Here is a 16,185-nt window from a genome sequence, read left to right as displayed (position 1 = left end):
GCTTTGTAGAAAGTAGTAGTTCAAGATTTTTGGCAGTTTCTGAAAGGTGAGAATTCTAACCACTCCCAGCCCCACGACTGTGCTTGGTACACGCTGCTCCAAGCAACAGAGATTCAGATCTTCAGCTTTCGACACCCTCACTTGGACTCTAAGCCATACAGGTGGTGAACAACAGTCCAGAATATTGTGCCTGCTAAAGGAGACGAGGGTGTGTGATAAAAGGATATGAAAGGGCAAGGGTCTTAAAATCAAACTCCTAAAATGGAAGAATCGGGTTATCTGATTATCTGACTTGTGGCTTGTGGTCTTGCTGCTTACACTTGCCAACTGGAGTGTAATGACGCCATCTGGGAAACCCTACGGTGATGAGGCTTCCACTTTTAAGGAAATGGCAACTCCTGAGAGTTTCAGGGCAATGGGCAAGGCTTGAGAAGATGTGGGCTGCCCAGAGGCTTGCAGGAATACTGCTTTTATCACGGAACTGTGTCAGGTGGCAGCGCTTTCCCGTCAGTGCAGGTAAAATGCCTCTTGCAAAGCCTAGGTTAAAATTCTTTGCCCTTGGGACTGCAGTGCTTTATCACACTTGGGGGGTCATCAGCTCTGAGGAGCGGAAGAGCTGAAGAGCCAAGAAGTTCTTAAGCTATAAACAAGGTAAGCAGCCCTCAACAGGAGCTTATTCTTGTCAAAGAATAAGGGAAAACCATTCGTGGAAAGTGAACGATCACTGCTTGAGAATCTAACTGCTCAAATGTCAACTTCTTGTAGTCTGTAGATGTCATATCCCTCTTTCTGTTTTTATTCCAGGCTACTGGGCAGCCGTATGAACAATATGCAAAGATGATATTTATGGAGCTAAATGATGCCTGGTCAGAATTTGAAAACCAAGGACAAAAACCTTTGTATTAGGTACTTTCTCAGTCTCCACTACAGACCTGTGCTAGTGCTTATATAGTCTCTTGTCACAAATGTCACAGATCAACCAAACTCTGGCTGGAAATTCAGAAGTTTTGGAAAACTAAGAGCCTAATACTTATCATGAAGAACAAGAGAAAGGTTTCCTTATACTTGTATCAAGAATCCTGAGCTCAGAGGAACTCTAGCCACCTGGCTTGCCCTATGAGAGCCACGGGGTTACAGTTTCTTGTAACTTTTATATTTTTCTTTGGATTCAAGTGGGGCGAGAGAGAACACATTCTGGGGAAAAGTGGAATTGTTCTGTCTCTGACACAGTGTAGCTGGTGAATTTCCTACTTTTTTTTGTGATATGTGATATGGCAACACTCCAGTTGAGTTCGATAACTGGTGGTGAAGCCCAAACGTCGATGTACTTTCTTCCTAGGTTTGGATCAAACTTTATCAAATTTAAGTGCTCAGATGTGGTTTAGGCACACTTCTAACAGTCACCATTTGCTGCTTAATTGCTCATATAGTATAGTATGCCTGAATAGAGACAAAGCTGAATCCTGGGTTAGATCAGTGTGGCAGCTGACTGCTGCTTTACGCATTAATACTGTACTTCACCTCACAGTCCAGCAGTGAAATGTGCAGAAGAAATTCCTCAGCATTATGGAGCCAGTGTCTTTTAAAGCAAACAACAAGTAATTGATGTTAAACAGCACCTCGTTGGTTTGTTAAACAGCAGCTCTGGGGGAATAGGGAATTGGGGGGAAGGGTGAATCCACATTTGTAAAAGTGAGGAATGAGCATGTACTGCATTTTCCATGAAGTTCTCATCAATAGCTTGAAACCATCAAACAAAAGAAGTATCAACAAACTAAAACTCTGCTGCGCAGGTTTAGAAACTTCCCAGTCTATAGGTAACACTTCCCCTCCTGAGGATTCAGAAGACTTTTTCCAGCCCACTCGTGTCACCTCTATGCCTTTATCAGCTCCAGAGCACTTGGCAAAGGCTCTTGGCAGGATGCAACCTGTTGCAACTTCACTTTTCAGACCATGCTGTGCAAGCTGTCATGTAGACATCTGTGGACCAGGTCTGATTTTTGAGGTAAATGCAGTGCAAATTGATTCTCTTAGAAGTTTATGTTGGACCAAAGCAATAATATCACAAGGAAATATCTCTGATGCTAAAGCTGAAGCCTCTTTCCTAGTTAAACAAGTTACGTTCTTCACCCCAAATTCTGGCGTTCTCCTTTTGTAGAATAATTAAAGCTAGCAGTTTATTTACCAACATGTTGTATCTGTATTTGAGCTTTGAAAGGGCAGGTATATTCAGAAGATGGGCAGGAAATAATTTGTATTTACTGCTTAAGGAACAGGTTGCCATCCGATGCGAGTCTTTAAAGCTGGTGGTTTTTAAAGACAATCCACTTGTTGTTGCACTTACGTTTTCAAGTGGCAAAACTTTTACTGCAAAGACAGTGTGTCAAAGTACATTGCTTTCTGTATAAAAGTCATCCTTTTGTTGTATTGGTCCATTATTTACTACCATTAATTGAAAATGTGAAACCAACACATAGGTCTCCTTTTATATAAAAGACCTTAAGATAATAGTAACAAACTGGATGTTATTTATTAATGTTTTGATCCAGTATGTGCTTGTCTTATTTAAAGAGATAACTGGAATGTGAATCATGTTCCTGTGATTTGTTGGTTTATTGTTTCTCATTCACATTTGTAGATATTGTGACCTATGCCTATATAATAAAAAGGATCTCATTACTATAATGTACTTTTTTAATAATGAAAACCATATTAGCTTTGTATCAAGTTTGTCATGGCACATAACTCTGGATACTCATACGCCACAAAATATAAATCCATCATTAAACTTTATCTACCAAAAGAAACCCTACCCCACTTAAGCTTTGATTACTTTCATCCCTGATGTTTTTATGGATGCATGAAAGTATTAGGACGTATGTATATCAAAATAGTTAACTAAAACAAAAATTTTCTTGTCATATCTGGTAATGACAGAGGTTATCAATGTTCAGGTTTACTGTTTGACTAAATTATTGTAATTTTTGTAAATACAGTATATACTCAATGAAATCGTGACTGGTCTAAAACATTTGTATATACATTAAAAAGCTCAAATTAACATATTCAGGTATCTTTTGTGCTTGTGGGGGAAAAAGTCTACCTTCTTGCTTTAAACACAGTTCAGAGTAATCTGCAAATGCTGGATAAACAACAATGAATCCATGTATGTTAAATAGAAACTTCTTTTGTCTGCAATGTCTTACACGTATGACTAACACCTCTGTTGCTCTAGCGCAGGGTTGGGTGGGACCTGTGTGCTACACTTAAAGGTAGCCATAAATTACTTGCTCTGGAGACAAACACTCTTTTTTTTCCTAGAGCTTTTATTTCCTCAGGAGCAAACAAGCTACACGAAGAAGTCAGTTCCCATTACTGCAAGCAGATTTTAAGAACAGTTAGGGCTTAAGTTAGACAACATCTGCAATGGGAAAAGATGCAGCCTTTCATGCTTAAGAGAAAAACCCTTCAACCCAGCTGAAACAGAAGGTGGTAACTTAACTTGCTTCTACCTTTTGATTGTTTAGACAAGTTGAGTCAGGTGTGTATATATATATTTATTGCAGGTACAAAGCCGTTTACATTAGCAGCAGCTGTACCAAGATGTAAGCTTGTATTAAAACCCCCATGGCTTTTTTGCTTGTTGATGACAGCCAAAGGATTTACAGCATGGGAGGGTACAGTGAGAGGGTCTCCATATCATTTTCTCTTGGCGTGCCTCGAAATAAGCCCAGAAGTGCTGAGCTCGGTTGCTGCTGACAAATTGTCACCAGACCACAAGGTTAACGTCACGGGCCAGCTCACGCGATACGGGAGGTGTGCCGCCGCCAGTATCAATATTGCCTCGTACAGTGGTCACGAATGCCGTGCGGTAATCCACAGATTGGCGTTACAGGTGGTTTTCCCAAATTAAGACACTTTGGAAATAATTTGTCACTTCCTATTCTTATGCTGCTACGCTTCAGAGACCCACAGCCACGCAAGAGAGCAAATGTAGCACCTAACACAACTTTCACTTGAAGTATTTAGCTACTTAAGCCTGCTGTTTTAATTAGGCAGCCTTCTTGCTTCTAAATTATTTAAAATTAATAATGAAATTGGGAAAAAATCTGCATCAGAAAAAATACGAAACAAGAAGAAGAGCTGAGAGGCAGGGGTGGGATATCTAAAGAAAACCTCCCTCGGGAGCTGTATCCAAAGGGCTGTGCAAAATCTCCCTCAGAAAGGCTGTTCTTGGGGCAAAAAATGGGGTCCCAAAAATCTAAGGCTTGAAAAACACTGCTCTAAAAAAAACTGCTGTGCCCTTCTTGGTGCAGATTAGCAGAAGTGCAGGGCCCTGTCAAGGGTGGACGGTCCTGAGAAGGCACCACATGAAACCAGGAGACAGCTGGGCCTGTTTTTTGGGGTGAAAACAGGGGTTTTAAGGAGCAGCCTGCAAGATGGCAGAGACTGATGGGTGGGGGCTCTTTAAAACTGTGTTTATGTATTTAAATCGTGGCTGTGCACACATATATACACCTATTTACACATACATACACCTTACATATACATATATATGTATTTTTGTGTCTATATACATGAAACACCCGCCTCAAGGCCTGACTGGAGGCAGCGAAACACCGCCCGGTAACCATGGCGACGGGAAACCCGGGAACCGCCCCAGAGGTGACGCCGGCCCTTTAAGGCAGCCGCTCACGTGGTGCGGGAGGGGGCGGGGTAAAGCGGCCGGTAGGCGGAAGTCGCCCGCCGCCACCTCAGCTCGGCGTCGTTCAGAGCCCCAACATGGCGGGCATCAAAGGTACCGAGTGCTCCCGGCCCGCGGACGGGCAGCGGCTCGGAGCTGCCGGACGGCAGCTCCGAGCCGCTGCCCGTCCGCGGGCCGGGGGTCCTCCCTCTGAGGAAGCACAGCGACCGGGTTGCGCTTTCACTTCCCAGGCATCGCCTCAGCGTGGGGGCGGGCGGGGGTAACCGGTAACCGGTGAGGCGGCTCCCGCCTCACCGCCTGCCTTGTGCCGTTGCAGCTCTCGTGGCGCTGTCCTTCAGCGGAGCCATCGGGCTGACGTTCCTCATGCTGGGCTGCGCCCTGGAGTACTACGGGTGAGCGGGCGGCTTCGTTTCCAAAACTTCCCCCTCTTTATATCTGTTAATTGAGGTGTTAATCTCATCTGATTGAGCTGTTTGGCTCTGGTTATCTTCCAGCAGTCACCTGCTTTCTGGCTCTTGACACATGGCAGTTTGCTCTGATTAAATACCACCTCCTTAGCCAGTATTTGCATTTCCGTTTAAAAATGACTGAAAACTGCTCTCTGCTTTCTCAGGAAGAGTGGTGCCATATTGCTAAACAGTCATTTTTAACCTCGCAGAATACTTTCCCTTACTTCCCTGTTTCTTTAAACAACCCTCCTACCACAAGACTCCAGCTGGGATATCTACTACACTTAAAAATCCAGGTGAAGCTAATGGGAGCCCGCACAAGAGAGATGAGCGTGCAAGGGTGTGCCTTCACCTTATACTCCAGGATCCCTCTAATTTGGGAAAGCTCTTGGTTTCCGACCCACTTGCCTGTATTTCCTGTTCCCTGTGTGGTGACTGTCGTTTTTGTGGGGCGGTGGTGTGAGTTGAATCAGCAAGGTGATGCACGTTTAAATAAATTAAGGCTTGGTCGTGTGAGAGAGTGGATCCTGCTCTACACGAGGCTGTATGAGTGCTTGTGCCAGTACGCAGGGAAAATGAGGTGGGGTTGCCCTTTTGGGTGAAAGCTTGTGGTTAAATCACGTAATCCACTTTTCAAACCATAAAGCAGGATTACAGCTATTGCAATTACTTTTTCTAAACAGAAGATACTTTTTATTGAAGCATCCATCTAAACTGATTGTGTGTTTCCTTTTTTCCCCCCTCCCCAGTGTATACTGGCCTCTGTTTGTCTTAATATTTTACTTCATCTGCCCCATTCCCCACTTCATTGCAAAAAGAGTAAGTGATGACAGTGATGCAGCCAGCAGTGCCTGCAGGGAATTGGCATATTTCTTCACAACTGGAATTGTTGTTTCTGCCTTTGGATTTCCTATAATCCTTGCACGGGTTGAAGCGGTAAGTTCTGCTTGCTAATTTTTATTGTAAGACACCAGTTACTGAGTATAATCTTTAAGTGCACTGCTGCGCTGCTTGTAAATCCTGTCTTTAATTTCATGATTGTAGATTCTGATGAAAATAATCACTCTGCTGAAATTTTGTCTGTCAGTGCTGCTTTTTGACCTGAACAAAGGACTTGCATGACTGAAGTTTTTAGCTGGGTTTTTTCCCAGCTTTGTTTTGGTCCAGTACAAGATATTATCTCCTCCTACATCTCACGCCTCTCTGTCTCATCAACTTTTGCACTGCTTGTTGCGCCACCTTCCTTATTTTTATCTCAGAATGTCTGCTTTCTCCATTTAGGATGCTGAAAACTTGGTGACTGGAGTGCATTATCAGTTAAAAGATAAAAGGCCAAACTTCCAGAGCTGCCCTTCTGGTTTTCAAAGCATTTCCCAAGCTCATGCTTTGTCCCCTCAAAGTCTGAGGAAATTCTGCTAGCTTCTTTTCTCTTTGCTTTCTGAACTGCTCTTCAGTGGTGAGATTTTGTCACATTTGTTTTGCAAGGCAAAGAACTCTTTCGTCCTGTCTCCCAAGCTACCCAATGACGTTTTGATGTGTTGCGTTGTTTTTCCCCTTCAGTCTTTCAGTTTTGCTTAAAACTTGCGTGCTTAGTGTTAATTTATTTGTAATGCACAGTTTCCCTGACACTGCATTTTTGTTTTTAAGTTGTGGACTTGACGGTAGGCAGAACCAGAAGTGACCACGAGAGGGAACTCTAATTCATAGCTATATCTTTTAAGAGTAAATGTCACTTATTTGAGTAAACTTAGTCGGGCAGATCGTTAAGGAAGCTATTTACCTTTAAGACCACGTACTGTTTTCCATGCTTGTTACTGGCATTTACTTGAAAGGCAATCTTTTATTTTGTTGCATAGCAATTAAAGGAGAGCACTAGTTTCACCAGATTTTTCTATGACTTAGGTACGTTTTAGTGGTTTGTATGGCAAGGTAATTATTTTGTTCTAAAACATAGCATTATTAGCCTGTCTGTTGTATGAGTAATATGAATGGTTGCTAACTGAATAATTAGTCACATAAATTGAATTATTTATTGTTTGTCTTTTTTCTTTATGCTTTTAGCACCTTTCTGTAGTATTTCGTTTAGTTTATCTAATGCATATATATAACTGGCCTGAACCTATCTTATAAGAACTGCTTTGATTGTTTCATTTCCTTGCATTTCAGATCAAATGGGGAGCCTGTGGTCTGGTGCTGGCTGGCAATGCAGTCATTTTCCTTACTATTTTAGGCTTTTTTCTTGTGTTTGGTAGAGGAGATGACTTTAGCTGGGAACAGTGGTAGGACATCGCTCTGATGCTGGTAATATTTTACAGCATGTATCACCATATGTATACTCTGTGTGTGTATATGTGTACATATTATAACATGTGTGTGTGCACGCTGAGATGTATGTATGTGCATATGCATGTAGTTTTACATTATCAGATCATAACATGCTTTTTTAAAATGCACTTCAGCCAAAGGGAAGAGGCCCTTGTGACAGCTGTCTTAATGTATTCAGTAAAAGCTTGAATCACTGTTGCAAATTTGTCCCCAAATAAGTTTACAAAACCTAAGCTGTTTTACTCTAATTTTCACTATATATGCATTAACTTTTGTTTTAATCACAATAGTATCATTGATACATCTGATATTAGTCAGCATGCCTGTTGGTTTTTTTTAACAATGTAATCAAAATAGGCCGATATAAAGATTATTCTACTTGGTATTGTTCAACTTGATCGTTCTTTCTGCTTTGATTAGGGATGAATGAGTACTTGCTTTCCATTTGAGTAATTGTGATTTTAGTGATTTTTCTTGAAAACATAAAAACAAACATAGGTTATGCCAACTGTTTTACTACCTAATGAAAGAAAAAGAAAATAACCTTGGTTAAAAATCCTTCCTTCCACTTACGGTGTTCATTAAAAAAATAATCCGCCCCCCCCAAGATACTCAGGCTTTGTCCCTATTCAACTCAACAACTGTGGATATATTTTGGGAGTAATATGCTTGTAATGCCTCTTTAATGCTTAGAGCTGACATTACTTCTCTTATGAAGGTTCACAAAAGAAGAAACTATGCTCAGGACACTTACAATCACAATGTAGTATACAACTCTATTCTTACATGTGAAATGCCTGAATTGCAAAGAAGTGAGTGTTCTGCTGCGTAGGACTTGTTATCTCCTCAGTTCTCATTGCTTTTAAAACATACTTATTCAACTACTATTTTTTTGTCTCTAAGAAGAGATTGTTATATTAAAACACTATATTTTTAACTGGCATTATCCTAGTAAACGTTCACATAATCGCACTTATAAAAGTAAACTTTATTACTCTTTTGACTTACTGAATCCTGCAAATTGTGGAGGCGTGTAGTCTTGTAAAAATGCATTCTGATACAACCCTAACTCTAGAAGACATTTCAGTAATCTGCAAAGGGGTAAAGGAAGAGACACCTTAGTTTATTCTTTGATAGAAAAATGGACGTAAAGAGGTTTCTGCTCTGTGAAGTAGGAAGCTGAATTCCTGCATAGGGTATGTTTTAACATTGCAAGTTCTTTAGACTAGCAGACTGCAAATGAGTATTTTATAGTTGTGTGAGTCAGTTCACAGCTGACTGCTATCACCCTGTATAGCTATGAGGGACATTGCATAAGCAGGTAATAGAATCCACCTTACAAGACGTGGCAGCTTCACCAAGGCAGTGCTTTTTGCCCCCTCAGCTGTATGGAACTACTTATGCTGCTCTCCAAACTCTCTCAATACTCGTGTACTGCAAAATGGTGTCCTGTGGATTGCTGTGCAGAGCAAAGGTTCAAAAATTAATGAATGTTACATGAGTGCTCTAATACTGGGTCTTTTGTTCATGCTCAGTGCCCTAGAAGAAGGGTACAGAAATCATTCCGTGGTCTAAGTAATGTAGTATCGCTTAAGTAGGAATGGAATATCATGTTTCAGGAAGGTTAATTACATGTTTTAAATTTAAACTTCAGATATGTGTAAGGTGAACAGTTCAGTGCTGAGGAATGCCGAGTAGCTGTATTTTATACTGAAGTGTGTCTAGGCTGCCATTCTTGTAAAAGAAGAATTAACATTAAATGACAGTTTTTTCTGGATGTTAATGCTTCATCAAAGACATAGCAGAAATATAGTTGTAAAGATGCTGTGCATAAACAAGTTGTCTTACAGTGTCTTCTTCCTGACTTAGGTGAAATCTGTTGGACCCTACTGATTTGTAAAGTACTGATTAGAGTAATCATAGTTTCCATGTACAAGTCCTGCTTTGATTTTTGAAGAAGTTGCTTTTTTCCCTATACCGTGGTACTTTTCATTGAAATTGGTGAAGTAAAACAGGAACAATAATACACAATTTAAGTGCCTGGTCCTGTAAATACCTAAAGTCATTGCTAACAATTCTATTTAACTCCTGTTAAAGTACTTGTATGCTTGCAGGGTTAAGTTCCTGAGTATTTTTACTCCTTAGAATTTATGTACTGAAGGCTGCAATAGAAGTCTACAAAACTACTCAATTATTGATGAAATTTTGCTTTCAAGGCAGTGGCGTGAAAAATGTCTGAGATTAATTTTTCTTGAAGTTAGAGAATCATTATTTGTAGAATCTGTTCTAGATCTATTGGTAAATAGTGTGCTTGTGGCAAATTTGGGTACAGGCAGTAAACATGACAATCTAAAATGAAAAGGAGGACTAGAAAGTACAGTCTTGAAGAGAGGTTGCTTCCTTGACAAATTATTCTGTTGTACTGTATTTCCTCTGATGTTACTGTGGTTGGTGGTACCTCATGAAATGGCAGGTAAATGTGGAATGGAAAAAGTCAATGCATTTTTTTTTTTCTTCTTTTGAAGCAGCTACATGCACTAATCCTTAATGTGAACTTCATGCAGTTTCAACCGTGGACTTTTATTTTAAAATGTTTAACTTTAAGAATTGTGTTTAACAGTGTTTAAATCGTGGAAATCTTCCTTGACCTCTTTAAAAGTAAATTTGCTTGAATGAGTCTTCGATATCAAATAGATAAAAAAAAATTTCAATGCTTTTTTTACCAAGAGCTTCACTCATTCACACAAACCTGGTGCTTTGATGGCCAGTACTGGGCATACTGTCACTATCTACCAGTAGCAATTCACTGTGGTTTCTCTGAAATTGTTTTCCTGTATGGAATTGAATACTATGTATCCAAAGTGCCTTAATTTCGATACTATGCTGATTTCGTGAATGCATATACATGGCAATATCACTATGTCTCATAATCAGGTGAAAATCTGTTACGGCATTTTATAAAGCTCGCTTGTCAACTAATCATGTTTTCTGTAATTCAGAACGCAGTGCAGCTTTTGTAACTTTTGTAAACACTATTTTCTGTGATTGCCAGGTTCTTGAGAGGATGAAGTATTAAAACATGAAATTAAAACATATTCTACTTTTCTTTTTGAATTGTCTAATAAAACTGACTTTTTGAATTGTCTAATAAACATATCTGATGATTAAGTATTTGTCTGTCTTAAATTTCAAGAGGTGACAACAGACTCATGTGTGAGAGGAAAGATAAGAGAAACAACATATCCAGTGGTGCTTTCATAATGGTATTGTAGCTGTCAGGCATGGCCACAGTAGGAGGTTAACGAGCAGTTCAAGTGTCAAGTGTTGATATTTCTTAATTGCTTTGTAGTGAAATGGGGTCTTCAAGTGGATTCTCAGTATTGTGACCCTTGGAGACTATTTTGCCAGGTGTTCTTTCTCCCAGAGCTCCTTCACATCTTTTTTCTGAGATATACAGTAAGTGCTTGTGGTTCTTGGCTCTGCAGAGGCTTTGGTACTTGGCTTCTTGGTCATCAGGAAGGTCAGTCAGTGCTGATGAGATCAAAACACGGGGCAACAAATTTCAGAAGCCATGATCTAATTGCAATAGGTGGAATTACTGTTATGTCATGCATTATTATAGAGGTCGTATTCAAGTATGGAGCTCTTATGTACATGGTAGATCTGTCAGCTTTTTAAAGACATTCAAAAAAAGATGGTAAGATAATACTTGATGTAAGATAATACTTGACCTCTTCCACTCTTCTGAAGCAAGGAAAGTCTAGAGGAAGACACATCTGTTCTGTCAGCACTGACGGAACCAGGGATGCAGAAGGCATCAAAGCTCTCTTTGTTTTCTAGGTCAGTACTCCTGTAGTTAAGTTGGTGAATATATTAAGGGAGTGATTTTGATCCCACCAGTGCTTGTGAAAATGAAGCCTGCTCAGTTATTTTAATCAATTTGTAAAAGCACCCGCCATCAGGAGAAGAAGGCGTCTGTGGTCTGAATAGCTGATGCTTTCTGTTTACAGCAATGATTTGAGTAACTAAGCTTTGGAGAAGGTGAGTATATTTGTGCTTTGAGTCACTTACCTGCTGGCTTTGCCCTGTTTTGCAAAATGCATGTTTGGGATTGCTGTTCTGTACTGCCTAGCCCAACTCATGCTTTGCATATAGAGTAACTTCGGCTCTAGGCTTGGTTCCTGAGCTCCCTTATTTAACCTGGTTCTGGATTTGCTAGTATTATCTGTATGGTATAACTTTTACTTCTTATCCCTACCACCCTTGTTCCTGTAGCTGCTTGTTTTTGTAGTTAACAGAGCTGTTCCCTGTCAACTTATACTTAGCTGGAGGAAAAAAATAACATATGCACAAGAGGTCAGGAGCAGGGGGTACTGGTTACAGTCTTGCACTGCTTTTGTGGTCTGTTCAGTCCTTTAGGAAAGCTGGTAACCTTCCTAACTAGTTATGATCTTGGGTAACTTTCTAAAAACTTTAAACAGACTTTAATACCATAAAATGAATGTAAGCTCATTAGTACCCAGGAGTTAACCAAACAAACTTGTCCTAGTAAGCCACATGTAGATTTTTATTGTTAAACTGAAAATTATGTAAAGCTCTGAAATGATCTCTATAACCCTGATCTCAATTGTTAACACAGCATGACTTTTAAGATACTGCATCATTTACTCTGCAGGGATTGTTTCTGATCTATAATAATGGATGAAAAGACTATTTCATTAAGCTGGATGCACACCAGGTACTAATGACTAATTGATTTGTTTAAGTGGCCCCTGCAAATACATGACCAGTATGTACTAGAGGGCTTTACAGGGAAGTGTCTCTTGATAAAACATGTAAGGAAGCATTGACTGGTGAATTGTGATTAAATTTTAAAGATCAGCTGGATGCTCTTAGAGGAACATTTTCTCCAATGGCCTGTTCCTATATTTATCTCTCGTTTTATTGTTTTGCTTTTGCTCTGTATGTTGAGGTTTATTTCAGCTGTGGGAATTTCTCTGGGTTATTTTCAAAAACTGGTTACAGTTGGTTTTGCCCCATGACTAGCACTTCAGCTGGAGGTACTTCACTTTTTTTTTTGGAATTACTACTTCCCATAGACCAGTTCTAGATTTTAACAAGTATTATGGATACTGCTTCTTTCTAATGGCTCGTTTTAAATGGACTGGTTGATTGTTCCCTGCTTCCTCTTCCGTGAGGGTGATCGTCCCTTGCCTGCCTGCGCAGCTGGCTGTCTTCCTGCTGGCCCGCAACACTTGGAGGTCCTTATGGCAATCTATGAGGCAGATACTGCTGGGGAGAGCACAGGGATCATAAAAACATACTATTTCCCCCCAGAAAATCCTCAGATGATAGGAGGAAGATTGTTTTCAAAGTGAGACTAAACCTATGGCTTTGTTTAATAAAGTAATTTACGTATAATGAACATAATTGTGCAAAATCGCACGTAATACAGTCTTGATTTGGAGTCTTTGCATATAGGGAAGTCGTCGTGGAACATGCTTATAACATTGCTGTCTATTAAAATGAAGAATTTCAAGTATGTAGTTACAGCAGTCCTCCCAGGTGTTGTGAGCTGAAACCCTGGCATTTTCTTTGTTAGCTGTTTGCTTGCTAGCAGCTGAACTGGCATTCAGTGGTGGAAGTTACCTGTGTTACATTGTGGTTTTAATGGCATGTTTTCCTGGGGAATGCTTATAAAATTAACTGCTCACTTTTGTGGAGTTTAAAAAAAACAAACCACACACACAAAAAACCCCAAAATCATATTCAAGTTCAAGTTGTATATAGTTAATTTGAAACCCCTAATTGGAGAATAGAGTGCTGAGGCTCCAACAGAGCTTGAGGCAAAAAGGGATGTTGATGTCTCCTTGTAGGTCCAGGAGGTCAGCTGAGGCTATCGATGTCCGTGAATTTTGGTTTTGTCACCTGCTTTGAGCTTCATTTTCCAGTATACTGGCTAAGGTTCTTTCATATTCTTGGTCAACATGAATAAATGACAGATACTGCTTGGATGTTTTTGTTTGCTTGAGGATTTGGGGAGAAGTTAAGCGGTATTTATCGTGCTTTACAAAGCATATGCTTGGAATAAGAGGATTGATTGTGACATTAATTATGTTTTGCTTACCCTTTGTTGTGACTGTTTGATCTGGGCTTGTGATTTTGTTATTCATTTAATTCCTGCCTAAGACTGGTATTTCACAATATAATAGGAGCCTTTGTTACCAGTCTTCCATCTTTTTTTTTTAAAAAAAAAAGGCCTTTACACAACACAGAAACAAAAGCTGCAATAGTTGTAGCTTACTGGCTACTGATCAAGTTCTCCCCTTTTGAAGCTGGTGGGAATTTGGTGTTGGGGTCAATGGGGTGGGGAAGGAGAGATGAAAGAGGCCTAATGCTGTTAGATGCTGCAACCCTTCATGTCTGAGGGCAATCTGTGAGCGTGCTTATCAGTCACTTCTATGGATTAGACTGTCCATCTTGTCTGAGTGTCTGTTTCTTCTGGCTGCGCTACACAGGATATGGGGGTGATGTTGGCTACAAAAATCCATATGCCTGTATTTCAACAGAGGGCACTTTACTCCGGGAGAGGATTTAACAGCTTGTCCTTGTTTCTAGTAACATGGCTCAGTGTCACCCTGCATGGCCAATCTTTCTTCGGTATTCTGTTTTTTTCTAACTAAATAAATGCTAATATTTGCAATGAGACATTAGGATGTTCTTAACAACCCCATGATGATAAAACAATTTCCCATATAATAAGTCTTGAAAGAGAACTCTGCTCTGAGTTTAATTTTAAAATATTAAGAAATGCAGAATATGTCTCATATGCATACATAAAGTAAATTTTACCGTTTGAATCAGATAATACAAAATAATATACCTTAGGCAGTCCAGAGCGTGCTCTCTTCAAAGAAGATTGCATTCTTAACAAATATTTTGCTGTTTAATTAAAATCTACAGCAGAAAATATATTAGTTTACAAGGATCTTTTAATAGCTAGACAGATACTCATTAGAAACAATTTCTAAATGCACAGTCTTTATCTGGTAGTCTCGTAAGTGAGCAATGTGTAAAGTGAATTAGGATTCAGCAAATATCCTCAGTTAGGATTCAGATTATTCAAATCCCTTTAGACACCTAAAGATTGATGCAGGTGTCTCTTTGTTCCTCTCCTCTCTTACAGCGGTTGTACCCCATCGTTAGTCTGTTCTCTTCATCTTTCTTTAGTCCTCCTCCCCAGCCCTGCAAAGAAAGCACAGAAGTTCCCAGCTCCAAAGAGGTGTTGAGCTGCAGCTCTGTCCCGACTCCAGCCCTCATCCTAGCTCTTGGGGTTGCTCAGAAGGCCTCAGATCCCTTACCTAACCCTAGCCCACAGCGGGGCCTAGGGCTCCCCTCCCTGCTCACATGTGTCTTTAGCTACTGTTCTATTAAAAACCAGCCCAAAGCAACCCTCCCCCAATTGCTGGCAGTTCCGGGTTCTCCGGAATAAGAGAGTGAATTTTAAAGTCCCACAGTCGGTAATTGCAACCAGTCCCTGCTTCCCTGCCCTGATGGGACTGAGCTATTGTCAACTCCGGGTGTCACAAGAAGCTGAGCCAAAAGCAAGTCACACATTCAAAACAACTTAACAAACACTGATTTATGGATAGTATTAATAACATGGAAAGAGGGGCAAGTAAGTGGCAATTTAGAAAGAACCGTGTCATAAAATACTAATTGGTTCTGGATGTGAATTGATGGCTCTGACTTCCAATTTCTAATTACTTAAAACTTGTGTTTAACAGAAAGAGGCTAAAAATACTCGGTGCTCTTCTGTAAGGACTGGCTGTTTCAGATACACCAAGAAACCATTCTGAGATGACAGTTTCTTTAACCGGAGAGAAACAGCTTGGGCAATTATAGTTCCTCCTTTTGAGTGCTATTGTCTTGATTGTCCTTGCCACATTTTTCCTCATTTGCCTTTTGGTGTCTTTGCTATTAAAGCCAGGATTTGTTGTATAACTCGCTATAGAAACATAGATATTAAAAAAGCAATTATCTTATTTTTTCTTTTTTTTTTTTTTTTAAGCACAACCTCATTTAAGGAAAAAATTGAGTTTGCATTTTGTAACCACAACACTGGCTAACTTTTAAAATGTCTTGTCTATCCAAGACGGATGCTTGGCCTTGAATTTGAGACCTCCACAACAGTTTGTGTTGAGGTGCTGAATGCTAACTCCTGTTGTAGTCACTTTTCTGTCAAATGCATTAATAAACCAGAGGGCTTGGGTGGAAGGACAAAGTTCATTTCCCAGAAGGTCCCTTGGGATGTCATAGGGATTATCCAGAGCCTCTTTTTAGATGTGGTAAGACTAAGCAGAACAGATGTGTGGGTAGCCTTGAGATCGAGTCCTTATTTTCAGAGAAATTAGCACATTCTCTTAAAGACTGCGCTTTTTGAGCATCATGTATTAATAGATGGTATAAATCCAGCATTACTAGATAAGGCCAGTAATCACTATACCAGGATGCATTTCATTAACCTTACTCCAGTACAACTGGCAAAGCAGAAGTGTCTAGATTATATCCCTGATTTGCCCCTGTGTGGAGAAAAATTTTATTTGTTAAAAGTTCACCATTTATCTTCGCTTAAAAGCTTAACCCAAAATCCCCTAAAAATCAGCGGAAAGCCTCCAGGTTTTAGTGAATTCTGTATGAGATCCT

General features: G+C 40.0%; 3 protein-coding genes across 9 annotated transcripts in view; all 3 read left to right on the top strand.

Annotated features, from left to right (window-relative positions):
- The window catches only part of DNAJC6 (DnaJ heat shock protein family (Hsp40) member C6), a 53,273-nt gene extending 50,215 nt beyond the window's left edge, over positions 1-3,058 (top strand). For all 7 annotated transcript variants that reach the window (XM_075155581.1, XM_075155582.1, XM_075155579.1 and 4 more), the window contains one exon: positions 805-3,058. In XM_075155581.1, the coding sequence (XP_075011682.1) occupies positions 805-906 (102 nt within the window). In that variant the 3' untranslated portion in view covers positions 907-3,058. The remainder of the gene's footprint in view (positions 1-804) is intronic.
- A 1,638-nt stretch (positions 3,059-4,696) lies between these two features.
- On the top strand, positions 4,697-11,109 carry LEPROT (leptin receptor overlapping transcript). The gene is made up of 4 exons (XM_075155573.1): positions 4,697-4,798; positions 5,022-5,097; positions 5,904-6,090; positions 7,321-11,109. Exons 1-4 carry the CDS (start codon positions 4,783-4,785, stop codon positions 7,435-7,437), a joined length of 396 nt encoding a protein of 131 aa, XP_075011674.1. The 5' UTR covers positions 4,697-4,782; the 3' UTR covers positions 7,438-11,109.
- LEPR (leptin receptor) overlaps positions 7,386-16,185 on the top strand; it is a 71,520-nt gene continuing 62,720 nt past the window's right edge. Inside the window, exon 1 of the mRNA XM_075155574.1 lies at positions 7,386-7,455. The gene's annotated coding sequence lies outside the window, so the exon portion shown is untranslated. The remainder of the gene's footprint in view (positions 7,456-16,185) is intronic.

This window comes from Calonectris borealis, chromosome 8 (genome assembly GCF_964195595.1).
Source record: "Calonectris borealis chromosome 8, bCalBor7.hap1.2, whole genome shotgun sequence".
NCBI lineage: Eukaryota > Metazoa > Chordata > Aves > Procellariiformes > Procellariidae > Calonectris > Calonectris borealis.
This window is presented reverse-complemented; position numbering and strand designations above follow the sequence as displayed.